This window comes from Rhopilema esculentum, unplaced genomic scaffold (assembly GCF_057945365.1).
Source record: "Rhopilema esculentum isolate cy_ngs unplaced genomic scaffold, ASM5794536v1 HiC_scaffold_27, whole genome shotgun sequence".
Classification (NCBI taxonomy): domain Eukaryota; kingdom Metazoa; phylum Cnidaria; class Scyphozoa; order Rhizostomeae; family Rhizostomatidae; genus Rhopilema; species Rhopilema esculentum.
The window spans coordinates 208,287-227,529 of NW_028300838.1; the positions used below are offsets into that span (position 1 = coordinate 208,287).

The 19,243-nt window shown below is 36.3% G+C and overlaps 1 protein-coding gene across 2 annotated transcripts in view; it reads right to left on the reverse strand.

Moving 5' to 3' along the window:
- Positions 1 to 19,243, reverse strand: part of LOC148957431 (uncharacterized) — an 84,711-nt gene that overhangs the window by 20,391 nt on the left and 45,077 nt on the right. For both annotated transcript variants that reach the window (XM_089115350.1, XM_089115349.1), the window contains exons 18-29: positions 18,041 to 18,248; positions 17,429 to 17,535; positions 16,270 to 16,404; positions 12,183 to 12,302; positions 9,655 to 9,810; positions 8,815 to 8,925; positions 8,307 to 8,392; positions 6,514 to 6,586; positions 5,977 to 6,046; positions 5,346 to 5,503; positions 1,028 to 1,195; positions 68 to 154 (exon numbers count right to left, since the gene is read on the reverse strand). In XM_089115350.1, the coding sequence (XP_088971476.1) occupies positions 68 to 154; positions 1,028 to 1,195; positions 5,346 to 5,503; positions 5,977 to 6,046; positions 6,514 to 6,586; positions 8,307 to 8,392; positions 8,815 to 8,925; positions 9,655 to 9,810; positions 12,183 to 12,302; positions 16,270 to 16,404; positions 17,429 to 17,535; positions 18,041 to 18,248 (1,479 nt within the window). The remainder of the gene's footprint in view (positions 1 to 67; positions 155 to 1,027; positions 1,196 to 5,345; positions 5,504 to 5,976; positions 6,047 to 6,513; positions 6,587 to 8,306; positions 8,393 to 8,814; positions 8,926 to 9,654; positions 9,811 to 12,182; positions 12,303 to 16,269; positions 16,405 to 17,428; positions 17,536 to 18,040; positions 18,249 to 19,243) is intronic.

Sequence of the window (19,243 nt, forward strand, 5' to 3'; positions counted from 1 at the left end):
TGTTCGAGAAAGATGATTTTGCCCACTGAAAGCTACTTGGTTTGAGGACAATGTACAGCAGGGTTACCTTGATTCCATCCGCCCACTTTGGGAGTCGAATGCATCCATCCAAATCGAGCTTTGTTACAAGGACCGCCGGGTCATCGAGTTTACCCTGAAATAACCAGATATGCGTGCTTTACATCGAATGCAAGCGTTAGAACATAAAATCGAAAATAATGCAGTGGTCTATCACATGGGGATCAGATGGAAGACCCCAGAAACAATTTGGCCTTGTTAACTATTTCAAAATGAAATTATGGCCTAATCCTATTATGGCCTAATCCTATAGTCTTTAGGTGGTGCATTTCATAAAATGAGCTTCAAATCAGGACAAATATTCCTGGTCATCTAAACCTTGTGTTGGAAATATGGCCCAATACCAGTGAATTAATAGGAAGACAATCTTTACGCTATATAGAACAAACGAGGCTGAAGATAGGGAAACAATTTACTATGAATATATCTACTTGATCTAAAAAATTTATATAAAAATAACATCCAAAACATTTTCTAAAGAATCGGGGCACTTGTGAAAAATGTGCTTTCCCTGAAATTTTCCCTGAAAGAGGCTAAAATGACATCATTGATGGAATCGCTTCATTTGGTCGAATTTAGAACCCAGCTTACTTTAACTGCAAATTTTAAGTGCCTTGGAAACGAAGAGTAGAACATTTGTAAGGAAAAGTAAGGAAAAATTTTAATTTTTCATAGACAACTTTCCTAAGTGAAATTGATCATTACACAACTTGTATTTGGTTGCCTTGTGTAGAACTGTGACTTGCGTGATTAAACCGAAGGAGTCCATCAGTTCTCCGGACATTACCCCAAAAGCTTTGAAACCTACTTAGAAAACTAATGAAAACTAGGCAGGGTTTGATTTTAGTTCACTTATACAAGATTACTATAGAAGAAGACTCGCTTGCTCGTAAATCATAGATGATCCAGCTTAAACAGTGGAACCAATTGAAATTTTTTAAGACATCACCTTGTAAAATGATGCTGGCGGTGAAAAACAGTATGTCGCAAAAGTGAATCCAGACCAAGGAAGGTTTTGGGCGCTGTCCACTGAAATGACGACACCATGTTTGCTGCTGTATTTTGCTAAATACATCAAATCCGCCTTTGGACAGTTCTGGCAATTCTTCAGCAAATTCTAAAAAGGCAAGGTAATTGGATACCAATTCGAAAAAGATAATTTTAGTTAAGAGTTGATTTGCTAGACAAAGGGAGAACGAGGCACCGAACGAACTCGAGAACAGTTGAACGTAAGGAAGGTAGAATCGTGCTTTAAAGGTCTATTATTCTGTATAAATTTCCTCTGTTAATTGTGTTTAAAGCTTTTGAATCTTGTAGAATATAAATTTTCTTCGTTTGCTACATGATGATCAGGTTGTAGTGATTCCATTCATTCTAATTTTTCCTCACCTATCGCCATCCATTTTTACTTTGTTTATTTTACTTACAGTAATTTCTTCACATCACTACCTCATCACTACACTCTACGAACATATCACTATGTCAACATTTCCTCTCTTTTGTTTAGGCCCTCATCAACCCTACACATCTACCTAAATCTCAATTCATAAACTATTCACACTTAGCCTAGCCCTTCCTATCCTTTGTTTTCCTTACAGCATTAGTGTTAATTCATTTCTGTATATAAGCATGTTAATTTTTATGTAAGTTCAGTTCAGTTCAGTTCACATCAGAGTTACACAGGCAACACACTGTCTCTCTCACTGGCTCCGTGTTCTCTGCACGTAAAATAAGACACGCTGGGTTTGGAAATGACACGTTAGTCAAGGATGATTTTATTAGTGAACGAATCGCACATAACAAGGCTCAATTCTCGTTACACTAAAAATGGTGACCACGACGTGACCCGACATGGCTAAAAACAACATCCTTCGACGTTATCTTCAACCCAACTCAACTCAACCGAATTTGTCAGCTACATTCACTCACTCAACTGGATTGTCACACACTCGAGCTCAGCTAGACAACACAGCACTCGGACACAAGTGTCTCTATTCGCCTCACATCCTCGGCAGCTCCACGGCACTCTCCGGTGCTCGGCAGTGTCTCACGCTCTTCGCAGGTTCTTGGTTACCCTACTCATAAAACCTTGGCAAAACAACTCTACCGGTTCTTGGTCACCCAACTCACAAAACCTTGGCAATTCACTCATCGCAGGTTCCTGGTAAACCTATTCACAAAACCTTGCACAACATCGGACTACGTCGCCAATTCAAGGCAATTTTCATCGCTGCTTGCAGACCCTCGCAAGGTACACGAAAGCAAGTCAACGAACAAATAGACATTCGAACATTTAAGTAATTTTTATACGTATATTTCTATCGTCTTAATTATTCGCAGCTAACCACATACTAACACTTATCGAATCCTTCGCTATCGCTTGCATTCTAGGGGGGGAGCTATGTAGTGATTCCATTCATTCTAATTTTTCCTCACCTATCGCCATCCATTTTTACTTTGTTTATTTTACTTACAGTAATTTCTTCACATCACTACCTCATCACTACACTCTACGAACATATCACTATGTCAACATTTCCTCTCTTTTGTTTAGGCCCTCATCAACCCTACACATCTACCTAAATCTCAATTCATAAACTATTCACACTTAGCCTAGCCCTTCCTATCCTTTGTTTTCCTTACAGCATTAGTGTTAATTCATTTCTGTATATAAGCATGTTAATTTTTATGTAAGTTCAGTTCAGTTCAGTTCACATCAGAGTTACACAGGCAACACACTGTCTCTCTCACTGGCTCCGTGTTCTCTGCACGTAAAATAAGACACGCTGGGTTTGGAAATGACACGTTAGTCAAGGATGATTTTATTAGTGAACGAATCGCACATAACAAGGCTCAATTCTCGTTACACTAAAAGGTAAATCTATTTTTAAGACTATCCAGAAAAACCCTAAAGTGGATCCCAAAGATGCTTCTAACCGTTAGGAGATGTTTACAGTCTTGTTGGCGTGTCTCCGCAAACGAAATTCAGAAATATTAGAAACTTAAACACATTAAAAAGTTTCAAAAAAGGACAGGATATTTCAGGAAAGGAAATATTCAAAACTGCGAGGTACAAAACATCGGAATTTACGCCGTGTTGAGCAATCACTATTTCAAAAAGTCACGATATGTCTGCTTACTGTCGAAACACTCTTGCTAAAGCAAAGAGCCTAAATGTCGCTTCATAATGGACCTGAATAAAATAACTCGTAGTTCACCGTCAGAATATTCAAATAACCGCTTGTTCTTTGAATTTTGTCGTCGAACTTTGTTGATAACGATGGCACGTTTCCAAAAACTTATTAGAAGCTTGTTTGAAAATTTCTAAAGAAAGATAGTAAATATACAAGATACCAAACACCAGGCGATAAACAAAAAAAATTAGGAATGGACATCTTGCGGAGCTAGCCTGGTTGAAATTAGCTTGACCATTCTATTGCGTTTTTGCTGGAAGGTTTTTACTGTCTATTCTGTCAACGTCAGCGATATAAAAATCATTGAAAATAACCTTATTCTTTAATTTCAATAGTTGGAATGTAGGCACAATAAATCGGTTGGGGAAACCTCGATGTTATTGGAGAAAGTCTATGTTACTGGGAAAACAACACGATTAAAAAAGCTAATGCCATTGGGAAACCTCAGTGGTAAAAGGAAGCTCGACGACACTGGGAAAAGAAAATTCGGGCAGCTCGATGATATACAGAGGAAACTTAATCAGATAATCATGGAAGGGAAGCACAGTTATATAAGGGAATGTCAATGATATTGGGTAACCTCAATAATATGTTGGGAAAACAATGATAATGGCAAGACCCAATAAGATTGGGGAAACTCAATCCTAATTGTATTCGGAGAATTCAAATAATAGGGATACTTGGTGATATCGGGGAAAATCCATGATAGTGGTAAGGCATTTTCAGGCATTGCAAAGATATTACAACGATTGCACTATTGGGCTGCGTGTCAAACTAGAAGACAGAAACTGCAAATAATTAAAAGCCGCACCTTTTACTAAATCTACTAAGACAGACATGGAGCTTAAAATATTTTTCTCACATCATTGAGAAGACATTGCTTCGATCAAGACTATCCAGGTCATATTCTCTGGTCATATTCTAAATTATTCTATAGCATGGTGAATAATTGAATATTGCAAGAAAAGATAACGAGTCAAACAGTTTAGCGGCAAAATAAGGCCCCTGGCAGGTTATCATTCAATAGATTTTAACTTATTATTCAAGAAAAAAAAGCAAAAGAAATTCCTTTTTGCATGATAAGATTAAAAATAAATCTTCACTACATTTTCTTGCAGCAGATCTCTCCCAGTTTTGAATCTCCAAAAGGACAATAAATCGCTAACTGGTATTTCAATATCAGCGCATCTTCCCCCTTATCTGCAGTTTTTTGATATTTCAAAATTGGAAATAATTTTATATCATCACGCCTAGATTTCAAGACACCCATGTTGAACTAGCCAATCACATAAATGAATAAAAGTAGACGCTAGGTAAGGTGTCAATGCCACAGGGTTACAAAGTTATATGACCCAGTCCTCCTAGCAGCAACAAATCTTGCCCATAATTATAAACTAAAGTTTAAAACTTAACAACCCAAACTCAATTTTCACAGTTTGCCACATTTTGAAGAAAAATGCACTAGCCACAGCAAAGAAGCTAGTACCCAATTGCTGCTTGTTCTGGGAAAAAGATCGACGAGTTAGTGTCATGAAAACAGGGACTGCTTCGGAAGATGGGATTAGCGGAATATGATTTGTAGCCTTTTACTTAAAGCTAGAAAAATTTTTTTTTAGATGCATGTTCCAACTGCTTACTCTGCAAAACTAACAGACGTATTTTGTACGGAAACTGCTGGAACTCACACCATTATTACCCTGGGTACCAGTAATATTCTTATATAGTGAGTCTGGTACCCAGGGTACACCACTATCTACCTGAACTTTAATAATGAAGAAACTCGACATATCATCTATTAATTGGAAAGTAATGTTTTGTCAACAATTCTGAGATTATTTACTTGTTTAAGTTTTGAGATTATGCCCTGACTTTCAATAAAACTGTTTGTTATGAATGCTTACCTTTATGCGTGTTCTTTATAAAGTATTTTATAAAAAAACTGATTGGAATCTGTTGGTCAGGTATCTTGAATCCTGAGGTGATGGTAACAAGTGGATTCTATAAAGATCAATCATAGTTTTGTTTGTATCTGGATTATGTACTGATAAAAAGAAAACAAGGAACTAATTTTACCTTAACAGTGTCAATAAGACCTTGGTCATTCTTGGATTTCCTCCCTTCAGTAATAAGCTTCATTGCTTCTCTTGTTGATGTTGATTTACGATTCAAGTAAGCGTGCAACAATCGGCATTCAGAAAGGCTAGGCTTGCATTCTTTTGACTCATACACTCCTACAAATAGATTAGGAAAAACTACAACGCTACTCTTAATTTTACACTATCATTTCTCTACCCTGATTCCAACTTCCTCTAAATTCAAGCATCAGAGATTGTGGGCCCTGAAAAGACAGGTAAACGTCAACACGCGTGACTCATTTGTAATGACTGTCAATAGTTATCCTTGAAAATGTCTACAAAGCAAATGGCTAGCCCTGGCCATTTGCTTTGTAGATAGCTTCCGAAATATGATTTCAAGTTTAAAGGATGAAAATTCATAAACCAAGAAGGTATTGAAACACGGACAATAGGCTGCAGATCAGTATAATTCATATTCTATCACAAACTACAAAAATTAATTTTCTTAGATGATGGCATGCTGCACATACCACATGCTGCACATACCAATTGCCATCGATAAAACGTCGGTTGTCATCAACCAGCAATGATACTAACGGGAAAATAGAAAAATAAAAAAAAAAAAATACCGTCGGTGTATTTTGGCTTTGGTACAAGTAGCCCTTCACTTTCCCACTGGTCCTCCAGAAAATCACTGGCCTACGGGGTACGAAGAAGAATGATTCATTTGTTGATAACAAGCAAATTCGGTGGACATATGCATAGGTAAGATAAAGGGAGTCCAAAATTTATCACTGCAGTACTGCAAATAGGATGTGAGGCAGTGCGCTGATTAGGTGACATGAGACAAAAAGGAAAGAGGAGAGGCTAGTAAAAAGACAAGGCTGTTTCTATATCATTTGATTTTAAAATTAAAAATAATCTGAAACTACAGTATGTATGGATGCAAATGCTAGGTAGAAAAGGTAGAAAGGTAGAAAAAGCAGGAACAATTTTATCAACAATCACGTACTTAAAGGCAATAGACAGATGCAAAATTGCTTAAGCTATCTGTTAGTCAACATTCTTGACTAAAAGATGGCTTAAGCCCCTTTAGTATCTGTCGACTGCCTTTAACATGGCATAAAAATGACCAGCTGGTAAAGCATAAAGATTACTCAACATACCTGCTTTGGTTGTCCATCTGGATAGGATGGGGCTCGGAGGATCCTGACTAATAAAGAGGCACACGGAACAGGACTATGAAAGCAAGATAAAATCTTTCTTTACGAAACGAAAGGCTAGGCAAATGATTAGGCATCATTCTAAATAATGAACATCAGCTCTTTATATATTGTTCAACGTCTTGCATTTAAAAAATTTTGCCCTCTCGTTTCTACTGTGACATTTTGCAGTTACTTACTATACAAACTATCATGATCTGACGAAACACTATAGCCCTGTTCACAAGTATGCAAATATATTTTCTAAATACCCATGTCAAGTGTCACAGAGATAAGAATTAGTATCGAAGTTTCTTCATAAGTATCGAAAGTATCACAATAAGTATCAAAAGTACTACAATGAGTATCACAATTATCACAACGAGCATCACATGTAACCAAATAAGTATCAAAAGTATCACAGTGAGTATCATAACAATCACAGTTAGCATCACATGTTTCAAAATGAGTATCACAAGTATCACAATGAGTATCACAATTATCACAACGAGTATCACATGTAACCAATAAGTATCAAAAGTATCACAGTGAGTATCACAACAATCACAGTTAGCATCACATGTTTCAAAATTAGCATCACAGTTAGCATCACAGTGAGTAACACATGTAACCAAATAAGAATCACAAGAACCACAGTTAGTATCACAACAATCACAGTTAGCATCACATGTATCAAAATGAGTATCACAAGTATTATAATGAGTATGTTAAGTATCACAGTGAGTAACACATTTAACAAAATAAGTATCACAGGCATCACGGTGAGTATCACAAGAACGACAGTTAGTATCACATGTCTCAAAATGAGTATCACAAGAATGACAGTTAGAATAACATGTTTCAAAATGAGTATAAAAAGTATTACAATGAGTATGACAAGTATCACAGTGAGTAACACATGTAACCCAATAAGAATCACAAGAACCACAGTTAGTATCACAACAATCACAGTTAGCATCACATGTATCAAAATGAGTATCACAAGTATCATAATGAGTATGACAAGTATATCAGTGAGTATCACAATTATCACAACGAGTATCACATGTAACCAAATAAGTATCACAGGCATCACAGTGAGTATCATATGTTTCAAAATGAGTATCGCAAGAATCACAGTTAGAATAACATGTTTCAAAATAAGTATCAAAAGTATTACAATGAGTATGACAAGTATCACAACGAGTATCACATGTAACCAAATAAGTATCACAAGAACCACAGTTAATATCACATGTTTCAAAATCAGTATCACAAGAATCACAGTTAGTATAACAAGTAACATAATTGGTATCACAAGTACAATAGTTGATATTACAGCGAGTATAATATGTGTCACAATGAATATGACAAGTATCACAATGAAAATCACAATTAGCACAATGAGAAACACAAGTATACGGTTTTCATTGTCTATTAACAGAATTAAAATAAAGCTTTCTTGACAACATAATGCTCTCAGAAAATACAAGCATGCTTTCGTATGTGGAAAAGAACGGTTCCAAGTTAAAATTCTTTGATGCTTTTGTTGTTGTTACCCGTTGTTGTTGCCTACAACTGTAAGCGTGAAACTGTGGAGCTGCAACCAAAGCGTGTACAGCTTTGCTTGTACGGCATCCAACAAAACATAACAGAACTGCAAAGAGTATATTCATTAATTCTACCAACAAAAGAGATACTATCATTTTTCCTACTGTCTTTGCCTCAGACCATAGAGCGAAAAGGTGTCCACAAACCTTTCTACAGCACTCCTTGTAAGTCGGTCTACATTTTTCAGTTCATTATAAAGCTTCAATTGGAAACATCCTTCGTTTAAGCAAAACTGGAATGAAAGTAACATGTCAATATTTCCCAAATTCGCGGCTATATAGGATGAATAAAGATAAATATGCAAGGTCCAAGATATCGGGGGGAGGGGCGGGGGGGGGGGGGGGGGCCTTGGCTCCCTTAAAAAACTTAAGTAAAATTTGCAAAATACTTACTTATCAGGGCTGCACCCCCACCCCAAAGCAAAAGTTGTATCTCGGTCTTTGTAAATAGGATATGTTTAGCCATTCTTGAAGACTTTGATGAAATACTAATAAAGCTTCATGAACCAACGACAATCCTTGCTAGTGTCCAATTAATGTGTTATTGCCTTCCCAATATGCTAGTTTCATCCCGTTCCACAATATTCTACTCTAATAGCGCCCGTCCACGTTACTATGGCAGTCTTTTTACTATGAAACGGTAAAAAACATATACCTTCGAATCTAGGTCATCAGCTCTGTCAAAAGTCCCGGGTTTTACAAACACAGGTAAAACAGCCATGCCAAGTCGAAAAGCCTGCCTGGTGACTGAGTCTATTATAAACACCTGGAAAGAATAATAAAAATCAATTGCTCCAAATTCACAATAATTCTTCTATAATCTAATATATAATATACTATACTATGAATATGTTAAGCAATGAATTACTGCAAACATGATATCCTAATAGTAGTGTATAAGGAACACCGCAACGCGACGAGAATAAACAACGACTTACAAGGAACGTTGTGGACACCTTTTCGCTCTATGGTCTGAGGCAAAGACAGTAGGAAAAATGATAGTCTCTCTTTATTTGGTAGAATTAATGAAGATACTATTTGCAGGTCTGTTATGCTTTGTTGGATGCCGTATAAGCAAAGCTGTACATGCTTTGGTTGTTGTTTATTCTCGTCGCCTTGCGGTGTTCTTTATACACTACTATTTTATCGTTTTTTCGTCGCAAGATTTCCTCCGGAGTCCGTCGAGCAGCCTGCTATCGTGGCCTCTCCTTTATTCGCACATGATATCCTAAGATTGCCCAGGTTTTGACTTTTTCACATGCTCATGACAAAAAGGTCCTCAAAGTTTGATTGAATAAACTTTCATATACACAGTCAGTTGAGCATATACACATCATATTGGCGGAGGAAAAATGATGGAAAAATGATATGAAGCGCCGCAGAAAAATGACATGAAGCAATATTTAAAAAAAGAGCAACACAAGACGCACACCCTCTTTAAAATGTGTTTTTACGGTGAATTTTACAATATCAATATAGCAGTAAATCAAATAACCTTAAAGAGCATCGTTGTTGTCGGCGGATAACTAAACTCCCTGAATTCAAACTTCAGATCGAATGTTGGATTGTACGGATTCAAATCAAGATCAATATCCGTATCATATTCATCTTTGAGCTTCGTGTACTTGTTATCATACAGCTGGCATAAGACCTGTTGAGCAAATGAGATGAAAGAATGCAACATTACTTACTTTGGTTTACTATAAACAAGGTCCTATGGAATCAACGATATTCCAGACATATTAATGCAATGGATAGGGTGGATGGAGTCAGTCTTGAGAGCTACATAAGTAAAGAACAAGTTTTATCTTACGAAACAAGGAAGAAGTCTTTTAAAAGCGGTGCAATGGCTGTCGCTTAAATAAAACTATACAAATATGAGCCCAGGCTCACTCCGGGAAAAACTAGCCCTTATTCACCCCGGGTTAAACCAACCAGGGCTTGTTCTGGGTGAAACTAATCTAGGTTAGATTTGGCCTAACTATGGTGTAAGCGTTGATATGGGGTTGCTTATTTCCTTCTTGTTTTGACCCAAGTTTACATTTAGACTCCATTTTTACAAAATAAGTCAGGACGAACTCATCAGAAGATGCAGGTAAGTTTAAGCTGGGTAAAACCCGTAATAGTTGCGTTGCCAAATCTAGCCTGGGACACTTTAACCGGGAACACAAGCTCCGATTGTGTGTAGTGTAAATACAGCTTATCAAAAGTTAAAATATGCTCATCAATTAGTTAGCCAAAAACCGCTCTTTAGATTTCTTCTTTACAGAGTCTTTAAAATTAGGATATTAGATAGTAGATAGTATTGTAGTATCGTTAGTAGATGGTATTGGAAAATCAAGGCAGTAGAGTTCTGAACAAAAGCAAATAAAAGATCGAAAGACAGATTGAATCAAGTTGTTAAGGTAGAAAAAGAAACATAATATGTTGCAAAGTTTGAAGACACTTTGAGGTTATTCAACTGAAAGTCTAAAACTAAATTCAATAGCTACTTAAATACTCTGTAATTCATTTTTGTAATCCTATCTATTATTAGCTATATTCTAATTGTAATAGCTTTTTTAATCTTCAAATACATGGGTCAACTTGAGGAATGTGAAATTAATTGACAGATATCACATGGCCAGATCGAAAATGCGAAAATCACAGAACACGCAGAACACACAGAACACGCAGAACACGCAGAACACGCAGAACTCACAGAAAACGCGGAACAACATACATGCAAAATGCGCATTTTTGCTTTGAGCTCGTAGAATACAAATATAACTATTTTGCTTTGAGCTGGTATATAAAAACACAGCTTAAAGCCAAATACGTGATTTTTTTCATGGCCTCTAAAGTGCTCTATGATGCCATCCTACAAAATTTAGATAAGGAGTATCTAGAATACCTATCAAGCTAGGAGACATAAAAATTAGGACCACATAAGTCTTATCAATTCTGACGTATGGCGGGATAGTAGGCTGGGAAAATACGTGAACAGATAGATAATAGAAATAGAAAATGAAAAACAACACTCTTGACTGAACAATGAAAATATGTCTAGCAAAAGCTTGAAGTACTGTTTTAAAAAAGGAGGAAAAACAAGAGATAGCCAGTCAGTAGACAAAAAATTACAGCCACTTAGGCTTCAATGATGTCCACATACTGCACGATTATAGGCAAGGCAAAAAATTAAAAACATTTGAAATCAATAATTAAAGGTGGATTTCCAGTTCACGGTATGGATGGAACGAGGAAAACGGTAATGCTTAAGGTTATGCTAAACAACTAAATGATGCTTTTTCTTCTGAAAGAAGGTTGAAAAGTTAAAAGAGAAAGAAAAACGAGAAGCGCATATGGATGAAACACGTTTCAAGAAAAAATAAAAAAGGAAAGTTCCACCCAGGGAACTATGAAATTAAAAGTGTTCCTATGTAAAATACAAGAGGGGCCTTCTCGAAAAATTTCTCAAATAGGATAGCAAAAAATAGAAAAGGGTTCATTATTTGCATTTACAAGGGGGGGGGCTAAAACTTGCCTGAATCCACCGATGATAGGTAATACTATTTCAAGTATTTCAGAATGATTGTAACTTATTTCGAAGCACAGCTTGTTGCTAATGTTATGACTTCATGATTGATTGAGAGGTCAAACGGTACGAATTCTATGGCAAAAAGTTGCCTTGATATGACTTCAACTTTCAAAAACGGAAAGCGGTACGGTAAGCGTACCGTTCTTGAATGCCAAAATATCTTCTGTGCATGCTTGTACCGTATACCGTTTTCCATTTTCCGTTCAAAGCGTGAAGGAGATATCCACCTTAAAGCCCGCACTGACTACCTCGCGTCAGCAGTAAATTACTTAGTATTTGCCCCACCAGCGGATCATTAAATTCGTGGTTTCAAAATATATGTGTCGTTCCTTCGCAGTCCAGATCAATTCACATTTTTGGAACGGAACGATGTGGAAGGGTTTGCAACAGTTTCCATGTGAACTAGCCCTAGTTTCTTGAAACACGATAACTTTATAAACAATCACCTTGACAAAGGCACAATTATCAGGGAAAAATCTTCCAGCATCTATATAAAGCTCAAATCCATCACCATTCTTGTAGGGTGTTTCTAGAGGCTCTTTCCGTTCGCTAGGTATCCACGCACTCTAAAAATGTATCAGAAAAGATTCATGTTACAACTGTTTTTCAATCAATGCATAAATTACTTGTAACAATCATAAAATGAATTCATATTCAGTCAAGATGTGTGGAAAATGCTTTAAATTAGGACATTTACTAAAGCTTCAATTTTAAATGCTGAGCTCTAGGACAATTCAAGACGGTGGTTAACTTTGCTATCAATAAGAAATTTTTCTGATGCAGCTTGAAAAGTAAAATTTGTATGATTTTCTTGCTGTTTTTTTGCTAACTAATAGGCCTATAAATTCTTAACACGACGATATAATACCTTCTAACGATTCAAACCTTTTGATTAGCATTTCAAGACTTTTCTTGACTATTCTTCTTCGTCTATCGACGTCACAAAAATCCTTGATAGATTTTTCAAACATCCTGGGCGGAAAAACTCTTTCACATAACGAAAGCTGCAATCTTTGAATAAATTTTTTGGGTCCAAAATAAGATTGGGTGTGACTACCAGGGTAGTGTGGGGATGTAACACCCCAATTTTTGACAGTTGCTCAGTAGTTGGTATAAAATGGTCAAACAGACAAAGCGGAGTACAAGAAGGGGCCATTGGCTCAAAAGATATAAAATTGGGATATCAAGCCTCTAACAAAATCCTGGCCAGTCTCGTTAAAATTGCAGTCTCAAAAAAGTTTATGAAATAGTCGGTTGAATCGAAAGAAAAGATTAGTAAATCGTGCCACAGAATAGAAATGACATTCCTATTCTGTGATTGTGCCTCTAACAAAATCCTGGCCAGTCTTCTTAACGTCTTATAAAGTTAACGAAAGTAAATTACAATTGTTTAAATCGAAAGAACAAAAAAGCCATTTGGGTGCCCTAAAACTGTATGTAGTTTTATAACTTAATCGGGAGATTCCTCTATTTGTCAGTAAAGGCAGTTTACTACGAATGCATCATTCTATCAAATCATAAAAAGAAGAAACGTGCCTTAGCAGCCTTTCCAAAACTAATATCAGACAAACTCCAAACAGCAGTTATTATCCAACTAATTTTTCTTATCCTCTATTATGTTGTTATCTGATTCTGCAAAACTTAGACACAGCTTAGCACAGTTAAGAAAAAAAGAAATTAAGAAATTATACTCAATTAAAACTGGTTCATCTATCTTACATTTCTGGGTGTCTGCGAGCAGTCTCATTCTTGAGACAAGCCTTTTTAGGGGTAAAAAAGGTGCCTTTCCACAAAGATTTTTTACGACAACAATTGTATTTTTAAACCCGATAATTCGGCCTTTAGACAGCAAGTAAAACAACTTAAATCAAGGCGTTGCTCCTGTGATTCTCCTGTGATTCACAATTTCTAATAACATTTAATGCAAAGCAGACTGTCTCTGGTGACAGGGGCGGATCTAGACGTTCGCACCGTTCGCACATGCGACAGTCGAAATTTTAAAATTATACTAAGAATCTGTCTCGAAAGAGGTTTTTCCTGAACAACAACTTTCTCGCTTATTGGCAAATTTCGTGTAAATTTTTTCTATTTGGTTCGTTCTGAAAATTCATTGCAATGATGTTTTTTATTTTTTCGCGTGGCCTGGTTTGTCATCTTGTACCATAAACAAATCGAGAGAGACGACTCGAATTTTTGCTGGATTATGAAAGGAAAACTTGGTCAATACGCTTAAGAATTTTAAGTTGTTTCTTGCTTTACGGTTGGCTAAGAAACAACGCAAATGATTCTGTAGTATAAATTGAAAACTTAGATAAGGAATAGGCAATGGTTTGACCACGTTCTAAATAAAAGCCAATTTAATGTGAGTGTCGACTGCTCAAAAGAGAAGGGGGCGAATATCCTCAAAACTTTGGGTGTGGTTACGAATGATATTTCCGACCACACCCTTGTGTGCGACAGTCAGAAAACTTTCTAGATTCGCCCCTGTCTGGTGAGAACAAATTTTCTCATTATGTCGACAGTTGTTTATCAGCCGGTTACACACCACATTCTCTCTAATGAACATTTGCAAGATTTCAATTGGGTCGGAACCCTTGTCTATCTGTATATGAACTGGTGTTGCAAATTGAATATCTAAATTTTCAAAACCATCGAATTCGTTTATGCTTGGTTCTGTCAGGATTTGAAGCAAACCTTTTCCAATTGAAACAGCATAGCTTCTCTTAAATATGTTTAGCTGATGATTGACTATTTCGATGATTTGCTGGTCTCTATCTGTTTCCATTATATTTGGAAGGGCGCTCATTGGAGAGGGACGGTCATTCGAATTTTTGCTCATAAAGAGAGCGTTCATTAGAGAGGGGCGTTCATTGGAGAGAGAGCCCTCATTAGAGAGATACGGTAGTTCGACCAGCGTCCTACTACGCAGTATATATAATCTCGGAAATTCAATTGTTCTAAAGATAAAATTTGAGCTTTTTTTGTCTTGCTAAACTTTGGAAGAGATAGAGACCGAAAACACATTTTGAAGTAGAAAGAGATTGAAAATTTGATTTGAAATAGACAGAGCCTGAAAATTCGATAATTCCTTTCACTTTTGCACATTATATTTTTCATTTAACTTGTTGTTACTTTTATATGAATAATTGCATTAATGTGGATTTATTTTTCTTTGGTATGCTGCAATTAATCTGAATATTTACCCAATGTAATGAACCTGTCACAAATATGGGGAAGGAAGGATACTCGGGGAGGGCATGTATATTAGTCGGTTCTTAACCAATCATTGTACAAGCAGGTTGTCTTCACCAATCAAATAGTTAGATGGATGAACTCATGTCAGCATTTCATCAGCGCCTTTAACGATCGTGCATGAAACTGCAATCAATAAAAGCACACTGCTTTTAATCCTTGTATTTAAAATCCCAGTGTGATAGCTGGATCGAACCAGACGTCTATTATAAAATGACATGACAAACACATAGATTTAGTGGCGGATTGGCTCAGAATTTTCAACCGTCCGCGAAGAGCTTAAGGCCATAAAATTAATTAGTTGATTCTCATCAACGCCCGTATCGTATTTTGGTGCCACCTTGATTTATTTTTATATTTATATACAAAAGTACTGCCCGTCTTAGATTTATGGAAAAGTAAAAAATTATTATTTAGTAATACTAGATTTTAAGAGAATTTAAAAGTCCATCCTTCCCCAGTTGCTATTTACAACATAAAACAATGCGCAAGGCAAATTATCTAATTTATGAATTATCTAAGAAATAAATGATCAAAGGAATATTTTTGTTCTCTGATCTTATAGAAAAGGCTAGCCAAAGGCTAAAGACTGAAATCTTGCTTAAACCAAAGCAAATAATAAGATGTGAGGATTTTCAAGCTGTACTCCCGTACTACTGCGCAGAAAATGAAGATATCTGCATACTTTGTGGATTGCATTTGGGGGCATGCGCCCTCAGAAAATTTGAATTTTAACGTGTCTTCTTTGTCTCTGCTGGTCTCCAAGAGACCTAATAACCAGACAAGTCGGTCGTATAATTGATTCTGTATCAAACCTTTTGGAGCTTTTGACGTCTTTTACAAGCTTTTGCGCCCCTATAAAAAGACAGCTTGGGGTTATGGCCCCTCCCTGCCAGGCCGCAACTGCCTCTATTGACTTTCACGCTATGACAGACCTGTTCAGTCTTAAATGGATTCAGTTTTTATATTGGATAGATAGTAATGATAAGAAGTAAATCCGATATTAAATGAATCTGGTAAAGTGTGGATACGGCCTGTTTAACCTTACTTGTGACATATTGTGAGATGTCCATTATTAGTAATGGAACATCAAAAGGAAAGCCTCATATTTGGAAAAAGGGGCCCCGGTGGGCCAGTCCGCTACTGCTTACATTGAACTTAACTGATTTTTCCAGACATTTTATCGTCTGACTTTAAAAAGGTACCAAACTCTCGACAATCTTTCGAAAATAAAGACCCGCCGGACAATTTTCTAAGACAAACTCTAGACAAACATCTTACCTCGGGGCATTCATTTTCGCTGGAAACCTGAGGCAGGTCGGATGGCAGTGCTGGTGGCAATACCTGCTTGTTGAAGACGAAGAAAGTTATATAGGCAGGACCAAACTGCTCGCAGCTATCAAATATTTGAGGATTCTACGATAGAAAAGCGATAGATCTTGTTAGAATGAAAATACACAGCATGATCAAAATATAAAATTTCGCATCAAGATTCTCTGCCAGTTAATTTGTTTCGATAAACTTTTGTTTTTGAAACAACAGACACCCATTTTCATGACGGGCAAATCAAAGTCAAAGAGCCCAACATTAAACGTTTCAACATGACACAATCCAATCTTACAAAAAAAACCATTTTCAGTACACAAACGAATAATTCTTGTTCATAAAACATTTGAAAAGACAAGCAGCAAAATGTTTTTGTTTTGAGCAACAAGATCCAGATTTATCGTCCCCTTATAAATTTTGCCATAACTTTTTGATATTTTATACTATACGGCAAGTACAGTAAACTTGCACAAAACTAAGGGCCAGTTATTTGTTAAAATGTGTTCAGAAAATAGCTACAATCCTTGCCAAAATTGTTGGAACACTTGCGCAAAGCTGAAGCTTTTTTTGAAAAATCCCCCCCCCCCCCTACCCCCCATTACAATGTTGCTCAATTTGGCTGTTTTGATCCTGAGGGTAAAAATTTCTTCACTGATAGCTGTATGAAAGTATTGAGTAAATAAATCAACATTGTACGGGGGGAGGGGGCCGAAATTTGTGAAGCGGCAGTCATTATTTAGGTAAGGTAGTTTTAGACTTGCTTTGTTTATTTGCATGCTGCAATGGGCAGGCGTTCCAGTTATTTTGGCAAGGATTGTAGCTGAAAAAACTAATAGATTTTGCAACAAGCCTCCAAGACAATACGTAGTAGGTAATTAACTTTATTTTTAAGCAGATGAAAAGGACACTCGTTTGAAAAGCCTAAAGGCTTTATTCTGAGAACCATACTGCATTGCTAAATACGATAAATTTGTTTTGTGTTTTTCTACTGCAATCTAAATGGAAGCCTAAAATAATTTGCCATATTATAAATATGAAATATTCATAATAAAAATGCATAAAAATGCATAATTTAAAGGATTTTTGCCCATGTAACGACAGGGTTCGTACTCACCTTGAAACCTGATAATATTTGCCGTGGCTCTAACACAGGAGGGCTGTAAAGACCTACTTCGTGCATTCCGGTGTTGGCCTTCAATTGGTTGTAAGTCTCATTTTCATCTACACAGTTAAGAACGGAGATCATAAAATTAATCATATTTCAAGAAATTCAAAAGTTATTCAACAACAACAAAAATTGTGAATAGCAAACACTCCCGAATGTCTTTTGCATTTAATTCTTCAATTAATTTCATATCCACTTCACCAAATTATATCATTATAAGATAGGACATCTACGAAGAACAAAGGCAAGCCGAGAAAAGAAGGAATCATGAATATGTATCAATCCTTCACAGGTCTCTAGACTTACAAAGGACTTTTTAGCTTCTGTTGTTCCATCTATACTGTTTTAATACATTCTCCTCAACGTATATAGCATTTTTTAAATTTAGATTTTGTAAGCATCTATAACCTAGATTGAGAAAGGCCAAAAATGAAAGTAAATAAACCCATTTTTTCGCAAAAATAAAAACTTTGTATGTCATCGCTAAGGACAAGAATTTCATCGAATTAAACTGCTAGAAAAGGCTAAGTTTTTAATTATTCGCAGAAAAGAGCAGCGAACCTAGCCTCGATGCTGTTGACATTCGTGAATTTCGCGAGGCCTGCTTTGAAGTTGCAAACGGCTGGCACAAAGGCATGAATGTCCAGCAGGCAAGTTCCTCTGGATCATCCTCTGCTTGCGTCACAGCGAGAAAACCTCCAGAGGCAGTTGTGTAAACCTCAATTATTACGAAGCTTTTAGCATCAAGCGTGAGCTCTGCAAACTGCACCTGAAAATGAACGAAATCTTTAAGTCACAATGATATCACCATTATGGTAGCAATTTCGTAGTTACACATCTTTTTGATGGTGGAAAGTTCAAACGCGTCGCTTATAATCATTCAAAAACAGCTCTTCAGCAACCCAAATTCATTCAAAACTTTTGACACGGTATATGAATAAAGGGTTTCACAGATGAAATGACAGTTTGAAATGAAAAAATGAGATGCCAAAATCAAATGTTTGGTTATCATTGGTCTGAATTATTTTCTTCAACAGCAAATGAAAACTAATCCTCAAGTAATATTGTAATATTTCTATCATATACCTTTTTTGCTTTTATCATTGTTAATCATACTATTGTATTAAAGTTTCTTTTTCCTGTACTTAAAAATTAGTATTCTCAGTAGTAATATGATATATGTGAGCAATTTCGGCCTAAACACAATTTGATGAAAAAAAAATAACTGACAAAAACTAAAATATACTTAAAAGCATGTCACCAACATCTCATCAATTGCCAATCAATGACTTGCCGATTGCTTGAAATTGCCTAACAATTGCTAATCAATTGCTTACCAATTGCTCACTAATTGCTAATCAATTGCTTACTAACCACTTGTTAATTCCTCATAAATTACTTATCAATGGCTTACCAATTGCTCACCAATTGTGCTCATCAATTGCCTTCTAGCTACTAACCAACTGCTTACAAGTGCCTATCAACTACTTACAAATTGCTCACAAATTGCTCATCAATGGCTTACCAATTGCTCAAAAAATGCCTATCTACTAATTACCAATTGCTCACAATTGCCTATCAACTACTTACAAATTGCTCACAAAATGCTTATCCATTGCTCATCAATGGCTTACCAATTGCTCAAAAAATGCCTATCTACTAATTACCAATTGCTCACAAATAACTAATCAAATGCTCACTAATTGCTAATCAATAGCTTCCCATTTGCTTACCAATTGCTTATATCTTGCTTAGCAACGTAAC